Source organism: Antedon bifida, chromosome 9, assembly GCF_963402885.1.
Source record: "Antedon bifida chromosome 9, ecAntBifi1.1, whole genome shotgun sequence".
NCBI classification, from domain to species: domain Eukaryota; kingdom Metazoa; phylum Echinodermata; class Crinoidea; order Comatulida; family Antedonidae; genus Antedon; species Antedon bifida.
In genome coordinates this window covers 21,803,238-21,818,915 of record NC_136234.1, presented here as the reverse complement: position 1 = coordinate 21,818,915, position 15,678 = coordinate 21,803,238, and the positions used below count along the sequence as shown (strand labels likewise).

The window sequence follows — 15,678 nt, the reverse complement described above, 5'->3', positions numbered from 1 at the left end:
ATTCAACCAAGCATCATTGAAATTATTTAAGAAAAACGAAACATTTCTAGCAAAAAATCCCATAACTTTGATCATACTAAACAGGTGGAGATTGTAAAAAGGCAATACAATAACTTAAATAATTGACTATACATTCAGTAGTTTACTTTTCAATTATCAAGGCGGTTTTCATTTGTATGTACTTACTTACTGACAATATTTTCTAACTACTAACTACTAGGCCTAGTGATTATTATAGACATATTTACTTATTCAGGATACTTAAACCATTATTTATGCATATTACCTTCATGTACATGACTAATTTATATACAGTATATACTATTATATTATATATATAATTCATGTTATAACAAATTGTGATCATCATGAATAATTAGCATTAATTCTTACAATACCCAGCAGGCCATATATAAATAATTAAACTGGGAACAAAGCAATAGCCAGAAGTATAAAACCTAGAGATCCTATCTTTGTCATACTGCTTTAAAACTGCCAATATTATTTATATATGAATAGTAATACATCAGGGGCGGATCCAACATGTTAAAATAGGGGGTTCAGACCTGACACCACCACCTCCCAAACAACAACCCCCCCCCCCCACTCCCCCACACACACACACCATGGTAGGGGCTGGCTGTGGCAAAGCAAAAAATTGGTCAAAGTGGTACTGTACTTTGCTCATAAAATTCATGATAAATGGTACCTCTAATTGGCCGGGAATGATACTCCCATGTATTGCGCAGCAATCAGCAAATCAGCGGTAAATAAAAACACAGGCAACATTACATTTTTGCCGTGTTCTGTGTGTACCGCAGATTGTTGATTTTTCTTTTCAGATTATTCAACACTAACAATGGAATCAACTCTTGGTAATAACGCTAAATAAAAATCCATCCTTGGATCCGCGCCTGTACATTTTATTTTTAAAAATATAATTATACAGTAGTGCGGCTCACAAGTGAAATGTATGGTTCTGCTTCACTGCTATTCATAACAAGTGACATCATTGAATCCTTGGCATGTATATTTCTGATGGTTGTGAATGCTTGGTTTTATTTGTCAGCACTTGTGTTCTTTACATCTAATATCATTATTATGCTTACAAGTTCAAGGTTGAATATAGGCAGCAGCTGGGGAATATACACTATCCCACATAATGACTGCAAATACTTATTTTAGAAGTCATTTTCAACTGTATTTTTTATCTGTAGATGAGTTGGAAAGTGAAAAATAATTTTAATCTTTTTTACATGGTTAATTAAAAAAATATATATATATTATAATAATATTCAAAACAAGGAATTTCCTTTTATTTACAAAAAATGAATGAATACATAAATGTATGAGGAGGATAAAATTGAGTGAATTATTAATTGATTGATTAAGTGAATAAATTATGAATATACTAAATGCATACAAGAGCGAGTGAGTGGCCGAGCGGTTAAGACAGTGGACCAAGCTTTGATCAGTGAACTCCAGGTTATCCAATACAAACATGTTACAGCTGATTCTCATATGTTAAACTTCCTGCAGTATCATGCTGCTTATGACATCATAGCATCCAATGCAACCTCGCTTCACTTGCAACCCCCACCCCTCAAACTCATACTAGATCAGCCTCTGATAAGGAATATACTATGAAATCAACCAATTAAATGGTAAGGATACCCATTTTAACTGATAGCCAAAATACTAAACAAACATTAGCAACAAAAACTCTATAGACTAAACAGTACAATACCTTTTGTTATAGAGAATTTGTTTCCTTGACGTCTTCCTGCCTAAACAATACTTTCCTGCCTACACTTTTATATTCGGTGGCAATAAAAAAAAAAGAATAACTGGAAGGTCTGTACTGTAGACTTGTTCTAAGGTTGAAGTAAAATAGGTCGCAAATACTCTGGAATGTTTTGTTTTAACTTATGAAACTTCAATTGTCTACAGATTAGTAGCTAAAATACAGGTATTACTATTATCTCATATGGCTCTCAATATTGAGATAGGAAGTAGAAATAATTTAAAATAAAATAGTTGGTAAAAACTAGTTTTGGGTTGACAATAGCCTACTACATGACGGAGAGAGGGAAAGTGTATTTTGCAGTAGATATGCTTACTGTGTACTTCAGCAATCACACTCTATTCTGGCTTTACAATTTATGGTAATTGAAGATGATTAAAGAGATGAATTTCTTACCCTATATACAATTTAAAGCCATCTTTTTTACATGGTTTCTAGGATTTAATCAACAAAGGCTTAGTAATTACTCAATTGGAAAAGAGATGAGGAACATTGATGAATATTATATCATAACAAAATATGTTCATTGACAATCTATTTATGTTTTTCTTCAGTGCAAGTAGAATTTAGCTTGACAAAATGGGCAGACTAGAACCAGGTCAGGTCACCGAGCTGTAGATATTTTTTATTAGCAGACAGATGTACAACAAATATAGCTCAACACTGGACATGCATACGGAATTATAATTATAATAACATTGTGGCTTGATTTATTTTTTTTTTGTAAAATGTTTTCACTTGTAATTTTTGGCGTTTCAAAATGGTATGCTTCACAAAATTTAGAAATCACACGTCATCTACAACAATATGGTTCATGCCCATGTTAGAAAAAATGGCTGCACCAGCGTTTTTAGCCAATTTCAATGTTTTACTAAGCTGATCTGATTGATGTATTTTTTATTTATTTATTTATTCAATTTTCTGCCATATACAATACAAAGAAGACAAAACAAATATAAAAGGCAAGGAAAGACCAAACAGGTGCTAAACACCTATGCTAGTTGGTCAACCCAGAACAGAGCACAGAAAGAAACAAACAAAAAAAATTACTAAATTTAGATTTAGATATAAATGTAATTTACACTAAAAGAATCATAAATACAATAGTACCAAGAACGTTATTCAAATCACAATATGTAAATCATAACAGTGAAAAAAGTAACCCACTTTTTTAAATTTTTCAAATTAAGACTATTTGCACATATATACTGTACACTTGAGAATCAAGCATTATAAAATATCTTCTCAACAACCTAAACTGCAAGATTGACTGTATTTTACTCAGATATTTCTCTATTGGGAGTTACACTGGGGCTTAGATTGTTCTGTGATGGGAAACGCTTAATTTTGAATCTTTAAAAGAGTGAAAACATGAGCACTTACCACGGATGTAACTTGGATATGATTTGGATCAGCTTAAGTATAGTAAGACAGAGTTTATAACTACGTGTAAACACAGTTTTAGAATGACTGATTTTTTTTGTAATTATTTGACTGGGAAAAAGATACCAAATTTGAAGATAGAACTTGTTTATCAGTTTGACAAATGACTTTGTAATAATTTATCTTGTGTTATCAACTATACTGAAGATCAGTAATATTGAATTCAAATCTTATCAACAACTTGCAGGTAAAAATACTATACATGATTGATAGTTTGGTTTCAGTTTCTTTGGAATTATTGTCATTTCTCTCTGACAGGTCTAGTACACTTTATCATACTATTGCTATTGCTATTTGTCTTTCTAGATAAATGCTTCATCCATTTACTTGTAAAAAGTTCAAATTTCTGGTTATGTCCTCTTCCATATTAGCTGATTGAATAGCAACCTATTTTGCTGAAGACAATTTTGCATTTAATAAAGTAAATGGAGTAGATGTGTCGTGAATATTTTAAATGGATATGAAAAAAAGATGAAAAAGATTTGATATTATAATTGTAGATTAAATTAATATATATTGACTGGACATCAAAGTTTGTGCACCCAAAAAAACAAAAGTGGGAGGTTGTCGTCTAAACAGTAATCATTACCCAAAATGCAATGTACTCAGGTTACGTTAACAAGGTGGCGTTAGTTAAGATGGGGTATGTAGCTATCGTATATAACGGCAAGGACATATGGTTGTGAGTTAACAACACCACTGCTTAGATCAGATGCAAAGGCGTACACTCAGATGGTCAACTAGATCTCTGAACTTTGGTTTAACTCTGTGTGCAAAATGTAAATGGATTTGTATGACATGATTATGCCAATGATGATGTTACAATTCAAACTCATCAAATTCCATACATTCTATAATTATCTGTTCTAATACAAATATCTTAATATTTAGGGTATTATTTTACAGCTTCACCTACTGGACGACTTTCACTTGATGTAAAATATCTCTATGGTATATCAATGTAAAACAATTGATTGATTAAAAGTATTTCTGATAGACTGATTCATATAAATTAATCATCCATTTGGCTATTGATGGAATTTGAAATTCATTAATGATAAATTTTGCAAATATAAAACCGAAATAGAAAATATGATTTAATATTAAGACATTGTTATTGGCAAGCGGCAAGAAATCATCCCATATTTTTAAAATAATCCTCTGGAGGCACACCTGTGATGATACTGAATACTTCTAGAGAAGTCATTAAATACACTAATTTTAATTATAAGCATCATTAAAGGTTCCAGCTTGCTCTTCAATTTGTCAGTTGTGATGTTGTTATGGACCTTTTATTGTTGATTGCAATGGGAATAAGGTGGCTTATGATACAACTCGTTTCAACTTCTGAAGTAATGAAATTTGACAAATCAGAAAAAATTAAGAAACACAACATTACTATAAAATATTTTTTAATATAATGTCATTGAAATTTCAATATCAACCCATATTCCAACCACTGAATTATTCTGCTTTCAAAATAAAACAATCTTGTGAAAATTAAATCAAACTTCTTCAATTAAGGCACACAGTTATTAACCATTTTCACAATGAATGAGTAGGATCAACCCATAAACATAGATTTGCATGATTCCACCCTCTATCTTACTTTTGATTGTTATTTATTTATACATGGTAACCTCTTCAGTCAAAGACTGGTCTCCTAGAGAGGGCCCAGTTATAATCAGTGGCTGTGATGTACTAGTACACCGGGGTAACCCCTACTCATCTCGAAAGATGTACTAGGTTTTTTAAAGTGCACATGAGCTAGATGTGTACAATGGACCTACAGTTTATAACCCTTATCCGACAAGACTTGTTCTAACACCAGAACCATGGAGAGAGTGAAGCCTCGAACCCTTGCCGATGAACCCTCGGCCACTCACTAGTACTGTAATGCATACTGCTTAAATAGAATGGAGCTGAAGTCTAAGTATGCAATAATGATTACTGACTTGAAATAATAGTGTGAAATAAATGTACCAGAGTAAATAAAAGATATCTAAAACGCCAAACTCATGAAAATACGACAAAAAAGCGTTTCAGATACTTTCCACCATTCAAACGTTTTTGACAAACAACCATTCTCATTATGCACCTCAATAATATTCATAAGCTAGGGCACCATTTTACAACATGCCTTCCAAAACAAAGCTAGGGCTAGCTATTGTCTTTTGACAGTCAAAACAAAACGTTGACTTTCAAACAGGTTTGTGTCATGCACTGGTAGCAATCCATTTTGAGAAATACCCTTAATAACCTAGATCTGTGATTACTAGAAAGGCTTGGATGGGTTTAGTGGTGCGTAATTAATTAGAATTTTGGTGTTGCTAAAAATCTCAGACATCCCTTCTATACAAGGTTGTGGAGGTCATTGTCGGTCAGGTTATTGCCTTGGTGTAAATACTGACCTGGAAATCTGAAAAGTTCACTGAATGAGAACCTCCTAGAGGGAATCTCCATAGCAGTAACCTAATTTCTGGCTCTCATTGAGAATTGTGCCCTGAGGATATTCTGCTGCTGCAGCATCCCCAATACAATCGTTGACAGAAACATGGTAGAGGAGTAACACAAGATCAAAATAGCTTTATTACACCAACTTATCCTGTATGACGACAACGCTTAGGACAACTGCTATGCATAAATGATCAATTCACTTTCTACATTTTAAAATTAAACAGACTAAGAAAGATGAACCATTTTGTTAAGTAATCATATGAAGAATTGAACAGCACCATTTTGTTAAGTAATCATATGAAGAATTGAACAGCACCATTTTCCTTTCGTTATTGGACAACCATGACTGTAGTTTTTATTTCATTTATTTTGTCAATTTAAAACATGATAAAACAATACAAATAAACTTAACAAAACCCATGATGTTGACTAGATTAAACAAAGGGAAACTTAATTTTCTCCGCCGTCACGAGTGACATATAAAAGACTATTTGAGTGATTTGAGTATAAAAATACTAGATATTCAATAAAAAGATAATAAATATAAATATATCTGATTTAGATTATCATACACAAGTTAAAATACTGCAACAATGAATCTGTTAAATCTGTCTATGTTTAGATATCACTGAGCAAATGTGCAAAATACCTGATTCGTTTATGCTTTGTGAATTAAAGTTACAAGATCAATAGCAAGATCCATCCATATTTTAACTAATAATTACTACTCAGCTGTATCGTATTATGCATGCATTCAGAATCAATAAAAACTTATTTTTCATACCATATACAACACAAATCAATGATGAATATATAAATACTAAATTATATAAATTGTAAATATAAACATCATTGACAATCAAGAGAGAGAAATGGATAACCAGACGTCTAAGATGAATTGGGAATCAATCATCAAACCCATTCCTATTACACAATATGCCTTCTCAAAAATAATAGTTCAATGTTTATTTTGTAAAGCTAATTCCTGGCATATTTATAATTATAATTGCAGGTTATATTTTTATTAATTTACTCAACCTAGTATATGCAACTTAGATTTTGATGGGAGTAAACAACAACCGATAATCAGTGTAGATTCTAGGCCCATTATTTGTTCCCCCACCTACCTCCAGTGTTATTTGTACTACTATAATAGCAAGGCTCTTTGTTAATATTTCGAGTCATCACAGTGGTTCGTCATCATCGACTATGCCGTTGGTATGGACAAATTTAAATAATGTTATCAGGTTTTATACCTATACTAAGGTATTGTATCTATTATTTTCTATTACTGTTCGGTGACCTCTTCAGTCAAAGACTGGACTCTGATGAGTGATATTGTAACAGTGACTGGGTAACCGGAAAGATGTACTAGGTTCCTTAAAGTGCACATGAGCCAAATGTGTACTGGACCTCTGGTTTATAGTCCTTATCCTTCTACCACCAGAACCATGGAGCGAGTGAGCCTCACTCAAACCCATGCCGATGGCTACATACGGTTCCACTGTCTCGGCCACTCACTCATTGTTATTTTGGTTTTTATACAGTAGTTGTACAAACTATTTTACCTAGTCTACTGCTGTTTACAATATGCTACTTGCTAATTCATGTGACATGATCACAGTTCATCATTTCATTCACTTCACTTCATATAGATATTGTTTAAATTGGCAAATTTCCTTTGTTTAAAGATATTTATTTAGTAGATTACTCACACATTTTGTATAAAATGTCTTGTGTGTAATACATAAGAACACTAGCCATGGACCATCTTTATATTTTAAATTGCATCAAATACATATTTTTAAATTATATCTGCCTTATTTTCACTTAGACATCTTCAATTACTGTAATACTTCCAATAATGACACTATCATCTGTTTTTGTAGAATGTATTTGATACAATGCTAATGTACTGCAATTGATATGGATTTACCACATGTACTTGAAACCCAAAGCAGTTGCATCGTTCAAGGTTGGCTAAATGAAACTTCACTACTACTAGTTTGATAGAAAATTGCAAAAAAAACCACAAAATATACTTTGGCGTTAAGCAAGAACAATTATTATTATTTGTTCAAATTAAATGGAAAATATATGCTTAGTCAGGGATACACTAGATGCACATGCAACCTTTCGCTGAGGTAGAATAGTTCCGCTTCTGGCAATGAAAACTTAAAAGCAACAGTTTAAAAAATACTGATCAAAAACATCGGACCAAACCATCAAAATCTTGCTTATAATGTGGTATCCAGGGGCGGATTTAGGGGGCCCAAGACGCAAAATAGAAACTCGAATAGACGATTGGGGCCACATATGATGGGGCCAAGTGTTTAAGGCCTAGCTTATTTACGGCCGAATTTCGATGAGTAGAAGAGAATATTTAGTGTGTTAGGCGGAGTAATATTTAGGTTGATCATTTAGGTTTGTAATTTATTGGCCTCCGATCGTCATGTGTTATCGAATCATGTTTTTCGTTCGCTGTGTGGCGAAGTACCGTATATCGCTGCGTATCAATTTTTAAACTTAGGCTAGCCCACAACTTTCAGTTATATTGTTGGGAGTTGGGTACGCACTGGCCTATCGCCAAGTCGCCATGGGCGAAAGTGTTTCCAGATTGGCGAAAAGTAAAACGGCTGCTTCAGCCATTTTGGCGATGACATATGATAAAATAGATAATCAAATCATCATTTTGGCGAAAAGCATAAAGTCAAACTAAATAGTCCACTTGTAGATCTCCAAGCATTTATTTTGTTCGTTATCATGTTGTTTAATTCAAGCTCCATTTTTCGGCAACTTGTCTCGTTGTACCAAGCGTGGTCTCTTTGTTATTTCAATTTGATGGAGATAGCAGAGGTAGACTGCACAGAGAGACAGACATGGTGTTGTGTAATAATCGGGATGGTAATTTCCCCTGATGGAAACGCTTCAGCGCGGCCATAATGGATGGCCTATATTATCTGTACGTTCAACAATGATATGAGTGTTCGTTTGCTAGGAGTCTTCCTCAATAATTTTAGTATACGTCGTACGTAAATTTGTAGGCTTAGGCCGACGCTATTGCACTTTCGCACCTCTTGAGCTTACCCAATTGAAGAACATTCAGCTGATGTGAACATGAATGTCACTGGTTGTCATCTGGCAGTTTAAATACACACAAACCAATGAAATTCCAGGGTTAATGATTCAGGTGTAATGGAAATTTATCCAGACATGACCACAGATTTTTTTTGTTGACAAAAGATGCATAGAACTTGGATAATGTTTAAATTGAACTTCCTACAATATGGATATTTACTTTCATATATTAATTGAAGAATTCATAGAAAATAAAAATAGTATGGAGTGCAGTTAATATATAAATAATGCCTTGGCAGATGGTTATATCTAGCTACAAGCCATTAAAAATTATATCATACTGTAAACAAAGGCATGTGCTAGTATAATGAAAATATTGTTTGAAAACTATACTATTATTAAGATTATTCATAATTAATATAAACTATACTATAGGCTCACGATATCCGTTCGCCAAGTTACCAACGACAATTGGAAAATCGAATTAGCTAAAAATTGGTGACTGTATTTTGCTGGACGCAAAACACCTCAACAAATAAATAGCAACAGTCGGTAGCACATGGTGGAATCAGTTTCGTGATTACAGAATATGCGATTGTCAATTTAGGGGTGCAACGAATTAATCGTTTTGAACAAACAGTCAAGTTGAGGCACAGGTGTGTTCTTAAAATAATAGACATCCCCATCAATAATGGAATCTAGTAAGCGCTGTGAAAATTCTGCAATTATTGATGTTTTGTAAAAATAATGCATATAACTTTAAAAACATTAAACCAGGTCATTCCTTGTCGTCTTAAATGTAAGGTTAATTATGATAAAAAGAATATACTACCTAAGCTTGTGTCGATTGTTCTCTCATAGATGGTGTTAGGTCTAGTTAGGCAGGCTTAGTTTTGTAGTCCTAGCTGATAAAGTGCGGTAATGTACGAAAATTGTACGCTAGAGCTAGGCCTAGCCTGATGTCTCGTTGCAGAATTATTTGTCTTTCCTGTTTTGACAGAATCCGTTAAATTAGGGAAGACCTGGTATTTTTGCTGAAGGTACTGTATGGTTGTTTCAATTGTTTCCCTTCACGATCGACCGAAAGTGGGTAAGTAATATGAAATATCAATCCGTGTGCGATGCATTCTGGTATTTATAGAAGGCCGCTTGAATTACTAGACTTATTTTTCACATTTTTAACTGTTAATTGTTCCATTTAGTATTTATTACATAAAATGTAGTTTGTGACCTTAAATTAGATTTTTAAAAAACATAGGTAAAGTGGCTTTTAGGGGATACATTCGGGTCAAATACTAAAGTGAACAATAACTAATCTGGACTCAAGAAATTGAGAAAAATTAAAAATTTGCACCAATGAAAACTGTCAAGACAGAGAAAGTATCATGATTGACGATAACCATTTTTGTATTTGAATAACGATTAATATAATTATTTGGTTTTTGTTGTTGTTTTGTTTTTTTTGTTGTTGTTTTTTGAAAAAAGTAGGGAATAGGACTTTAAGTTCATAACACCGTCTTGGATATAATATATGTGAATTAATAAATGAATGAGCACCAATAAATCATTCTCCAGCACATATTTAAGGATAAGCTACGGATGCTGTTCATCTAGTCTGCTCTACAGTAGCACTGCTATTATAATTTCAACCAACTTTATTGAGTAAAATTGGCTGCACAACATAGGTCAAACCTGGTCAAGTACCAGTAATATTTTGCAAATGACAATGAGGCATATTACTGTATTTTCAAAAAGAATCCTAGAACAACTGTAAATTGAACTATAAATAAATAATAATATATAATTACACCATTTGCAATTGATTATTTTTACAAAACAGAATATGAATAGATTGTAACAAGATGTTGAAATGTTTTCCTTAATTGTAGGACTACAAATAACACACTTTAAGTAGTAATTACATTTATCAGAATCCAGGTGCGGATTTAGGCGGGGCTGGATTTAGGCAGGACTAAACACCCCCCACCCCCCCCCCCCCCCCCCCCCCGCCCAATCCAGGTGCGGATTTAGGTCGGGCCTAACCACCCCCCAGAATCCAGGTGCAGATTTAGGCGGGGCTTACCACCCCCCTAAAATTGAACAGTCATGTCGTTTTAAAATAAAATAACGACTATATATTTTTTTTTAAGGTTTGCATGGCCGGCGAAATCAACTGTTGATATAAATTTTGCGGTACACCACGTGTATTAGTTCTGAAAACATCGAGAAACTCAACAGTTCTTTTCAGAACTAATACACGTGGTGTATCGCAAACTTTATATCAACATATTCTGCAACACGACGGATCGGTTTTATAATTTATGAAATATTTAGCCCCCTCTAATGTATAATTTGCTAGATCCTCCCCTGGAATCATATTAAAAATGACACCAACCTGGCTCTCTTGAATGGCGGTGCAATGGCGGTGTTGATCGGGCTTTTGCTTCGAAGACTTGATGTTGTTGAAGAGCTATGTTCAGACAGAGGCATTTTCAAACTCTCTGAGTTATGAGAAGTCAACCAATTTAGATATTTTCTCATTGGTACAAAGTAACAGTTTGTTGCAAATTACTGATTCAAATGTATACATAAGGAAAATTAATTGATCCACTGGATAATTGAATATTTAGTGAACACTTTCACAGCCAACCATCTAATGTTGAATGAAGATTCTCCGCATTAATCCTTTTGTTATTTAAAATTGTAAAATATCCAGGAAAGGTTCCAATAAAAATATTATAAGGAAACTGATCAGAAACTTAGCCTCCAAAGTTGGTATAATCATATACTTGACTCCATAAACAAACATATAAACCAGTGATAAAGGTTTATGGTTTATCAAAATCAATGTTAGCTTTTAAATCCATTAGAAATAGTTGTCTCTGCAGCCAAACTCTAAAATGATTCAATCCACAAATGCATTAATTACCCTCCAAATTCTACATAAAGAAATCAATAAATAGATGGTAGTTAGTTAAGTAAATATATCAATGTGCCAATGTACTGTAGATAGGCATCACAAATATTTAAGTATTATAGTTCATCAAAATGTTCATTTACTTTAGACTAGCCTATACAGCCTTTAGGGAATTCCACTCAGGGCTTCCCACCATTTTCACAACAGAATAAAATGGTACTCACAAGGCCACAGCAGCAAAAATTGAGTCAGTGACTCACAAATCTACACAAAGTACATATCGTAGAAAATCCCACTAATACCTCGTCACAGACACAATCATCAGAATAATCCAAGCCAAAAACGATGTACTATGTATGGAGCCAGGCAGGCTAGATGGACAGGTCTCTCTTCAACTGTAGTCTTAGTCCACAGGTATGGAAACCGAGACGTGATCTAAATGATACAGTATGAAGCAAAGCAATGTACGGTACTGCCTAGTCAAATCAACAGGGAAGCTCCCTACTGTGTGGAGGTTTATTATTGTCACAGCCAATTACAGTGTAGAGGCTACACATACACAATAGCTCCAACTACTCACTCAGTCTTGCTCAATCAAGTTCACATGAGGTCAGGTGAACCTTTCTTCCATACTGGAGCTACCATATTTAAATATTAATACGTTTGGCTTGAGACTTATTTGCATATTTATAAGTTAGTATGGGATGCTCTTATGTTCAGACCATATGGCTCTGGTGACATGACCTACCTTTTCCTACCTACCTATAATACTTAGTTGTGTGTATTATGCTTATAATGTTACACTTCACTGATTTTGCGTTTTTTATGGAGTTAAATAATACAAATTCAGTTATTATTTTGTGTGTAACAAAGACACTGCTTATATTGTGGGTTAACAATTTGTAATTTAAGGAATAATAAAATGTATACTAGAGTTTATGTATAATCTTTGTTACTGTTATTGCTACAATGTATTTATATTGTATTAACAAAACTACCATGTAAATTATCCATAGTAAAAGAATATTATCAAGTTCAAATATACATTTAATTTTATTAATACAATTTTTAATCATACAAAATTGTTTTCTAAAAATAATAGTGTATTTAAATTAAAATCATATCTCATGAATCACAGGCATGAAAATAGGGAACTCTGGGTCTTGTTGCTGGGGCTTAGTGGTAGGGGTGTTAAATACAATGGAACTCCTATTAAGGAGACATCTTCGGGTTTAAAAAAAATTGTCCCCTTAATAGGTGTGTCCTCTGAATAGGGATATCTCTATTCAGGAGTCACTAACTAAAAAAACAAAATTGTTGAGTCATTTATAGGGGTTTTCTTGGGGAAAAACAAATATAATAATAATATAATAATATACCAGCCACTGTTTCAAAAAATGAAAACTGTCGAGCAGATAAAGTATTATTATCATAATTATTATGATATCCATTTTTATTTATTATGATCCATTTTTGTATTAATGGTATAAATGGATATAATTATTTGGTTGTTTTTTATTTCTGATGACAAATCATATTGTTCCCTTAACTGGGTAGTTAATGCATATATTTCCCCTCGTTTTTTGGGAAAGTGTCCCCTGAATAGGGGTGTTCCAAATCCCTTTAAAATTCCTCACTAATATTCCTTTAAGAGGTCTAGTTCTGAGTCTCTACTTACTCATCCCATCCATCCGTCAACAAAGCATTATGGTTTTCGTTTCTTGGGCCTCTGTCGCCCTTTGGAAGCGCTTATTTTACGCTCTGAAAATTCACCTTTTTCAATCTTTTTTCTTTTAGTTTTGAAGCGCATTAGTATTATTAATGGAGACATTAAGAAAAAGGTTTACTACGTAAACTGGTGTGTTGGGATCGTTTGGGAGAGTATGCCCCACTTGGATGTTTGTTCATTATACACTTTTTGCTACTGCAGTTTTGTGACCTTAAATTAGATCAAAGAAACGTAGGGATAACTGTGTTTTTAATATATAATAATAGAATACAGAGCAGGCTATTCACCTCTCAGAAGGTCTCAAGGTAAAAAAAGGGGATCAGAATAGATTGACCATGACTATCATTTAACTTGTCTATATCTCCTCTATTAATCATCTGTCTTAAGTTACCTTCTAAACTAAATATCAATTAGGCATACAATCATTCCATGGCCATTCAACTTTAAAATATCTTACTTTTAAAATATTACATATTATTAGATATTAAATTTCAATTTTTCTTACTCAGTGCATACAGTTTCCAATTATAAATTATATTTGAATTTATATACTACATAATTATGTTTAAGAAGTTATGAGTATACAGTAGCATCAAAATAATTTTACTATAAATTTTGAAGACGAGTTGAACATTTGAACTATGGTGTTGTGCAGTGTCTTCAGTGGCGGATTTAGCGGTGGGTGTAGCAGTGTATATTTTGTTAAAACGTATTACTATTAAAATAATAGCAATGCTGTAGCATTTCTTGTCCCTTTTTAATTTTATTCGCTGTTTCGTCATTCACATTAAAAAAAATCGGCATGAAAAACAAAGTAGGCTTACCTTTCTTAATTGTTAGGTCGGGTGCACGAGATGTACTCCTCCGACATATCACTAGGAAGGAGGGACTCCAATTCCTCTAAAAATGTCTTTTTCCTGAAATATGAAATTTATTTATCCTTTATATTCATAAAATTAAAACATTTTTTTTTTGAACATACAGAAAGATAAAACATCTCAATAAACAAATACAACAATAGGTTACAGAGTAGTTGTACAATATTGGGAAACCTCTATACTAAGCACCTCGGTCATTTTTGGATCAAACACATATCATATGAAACCATATATACTCCTATGTTGCAGCTAGTATCAGTGCAGTTAATATTGTCAACAACTGGGTATGGATTAATAGGAAGTGTGGCTATTTAAACAGGGTACTTAAAACATTTCCCCTCTTGGCTTGGATAAGAACTCAAATATTTATTCTGTGAGAAATCTTGAACAAGGTCTAAAATTCATTAATAATATTAATATGATTAACTGTATGCTATTGTACATTCTTTTTCATGGAAGAGATACTTTTATATACATTTACAGGAAGAAATTCTAAACTGCTCTAGAAGCAATTTCTTCATCATTACTTCTACGAATGGATGTACTGCAGAGAGCAGGAACTAGTTATTGTACAAAGCAACTTGTACTGCTTTGATTTTTTTTAACATGTTGCATCAAACAAGAAGAATGAAGTAAAATGAAGAAGATTAAAATGGTATGAATACATAATTAGACTGCTGAACGATACGCCAATTAAACAAGCAATGAAGAAAACTTAAAAGAAAGTAAAAAGACCACCAGAAAGACCAAAAGTAAACTGGATAAACCAAATAAAAAAGGATTTAAAAGAAAAAAATGTAGACTTAACACAATAACAAATCATCATGCCCCAAAAAGAAACTATAGAAACAAATTGTGGAAAGGCGCGTAATGTCGGAATGACGGAAAACGTTTTCAAGAACAGAGAAGAGACCGTTCCATGAATGCGCAGCACATGATCAGAATGATTTCCGACGATAGTCATACCTGTATGATCATAGGAAACTTGGAAGGAAGGGTTTTTTTTTTGTGGTATTTGGGTTGTTGATTTGTCCATGTAATTATTGTGTTTTACCAGGGTTTCACATACTTTTATAGGTATGTTCGTAATATCTCCACATATATACGTAATTGCCATAGTAATCATGAATGTTCCGTAGTACTTGAGAACTCAGCTGCTATAATAAATCTCTTTGAGATTCAAATTTAAAGAAAGAAGAAGATGTATTATAAGGCTCAATTAAGAGTGTTAGAAACACTAAAAAGGATCAAATTACCATCTGAATTTAACAAACATCTTAAATGTCCTTACAAATAAGTGAAATGAAATCATAACATTTGAAAAGATAAATCGATTTAGAATCTTTAAATTTTACGGTTTTCAATTACGTCA

General features: G+C 33.0%; 1 protein-coding gene across 2 annotated transcripts in view; it reads right to left on the bottom strand.

Annotated features, from left to right (window-relative positions):
- LOC144851441 (vitamin D3 receptor-like) overlaps positions 1-14,361 on the bottom strand; it is a 45,535-nt gene extending 31,174 nt beyond the window's left edge. Inside the window, exons 1-3 of one of the 2 annotated variants that reach the window (XM_078708910.1) lie at positions 14,253-14,361; positions 11,924-12,134; positions 11,178-11,721 (exon numbers count right to left, since the gene is read on the bottom strand). In XM_078708910.1, coding sequence (XP_078565036.1) covers positions 11,178-11,323 — 146 coding nt within the window. In that variant the 5' untranslated portion in view covers positions 11,324-11,721; positions 11,924-12,134; positions 14,253-14,361. The remainder of the gene's footprint in view (positions 1-11,177; positions 11,722-11,923; positions 12,135-14,252) is intronic. The other variant, XM_078708911.1, reaches the window with a different exon arrangement.
- Positions 14,362-15,678: the final 1,317 nt, after the last annotated feature.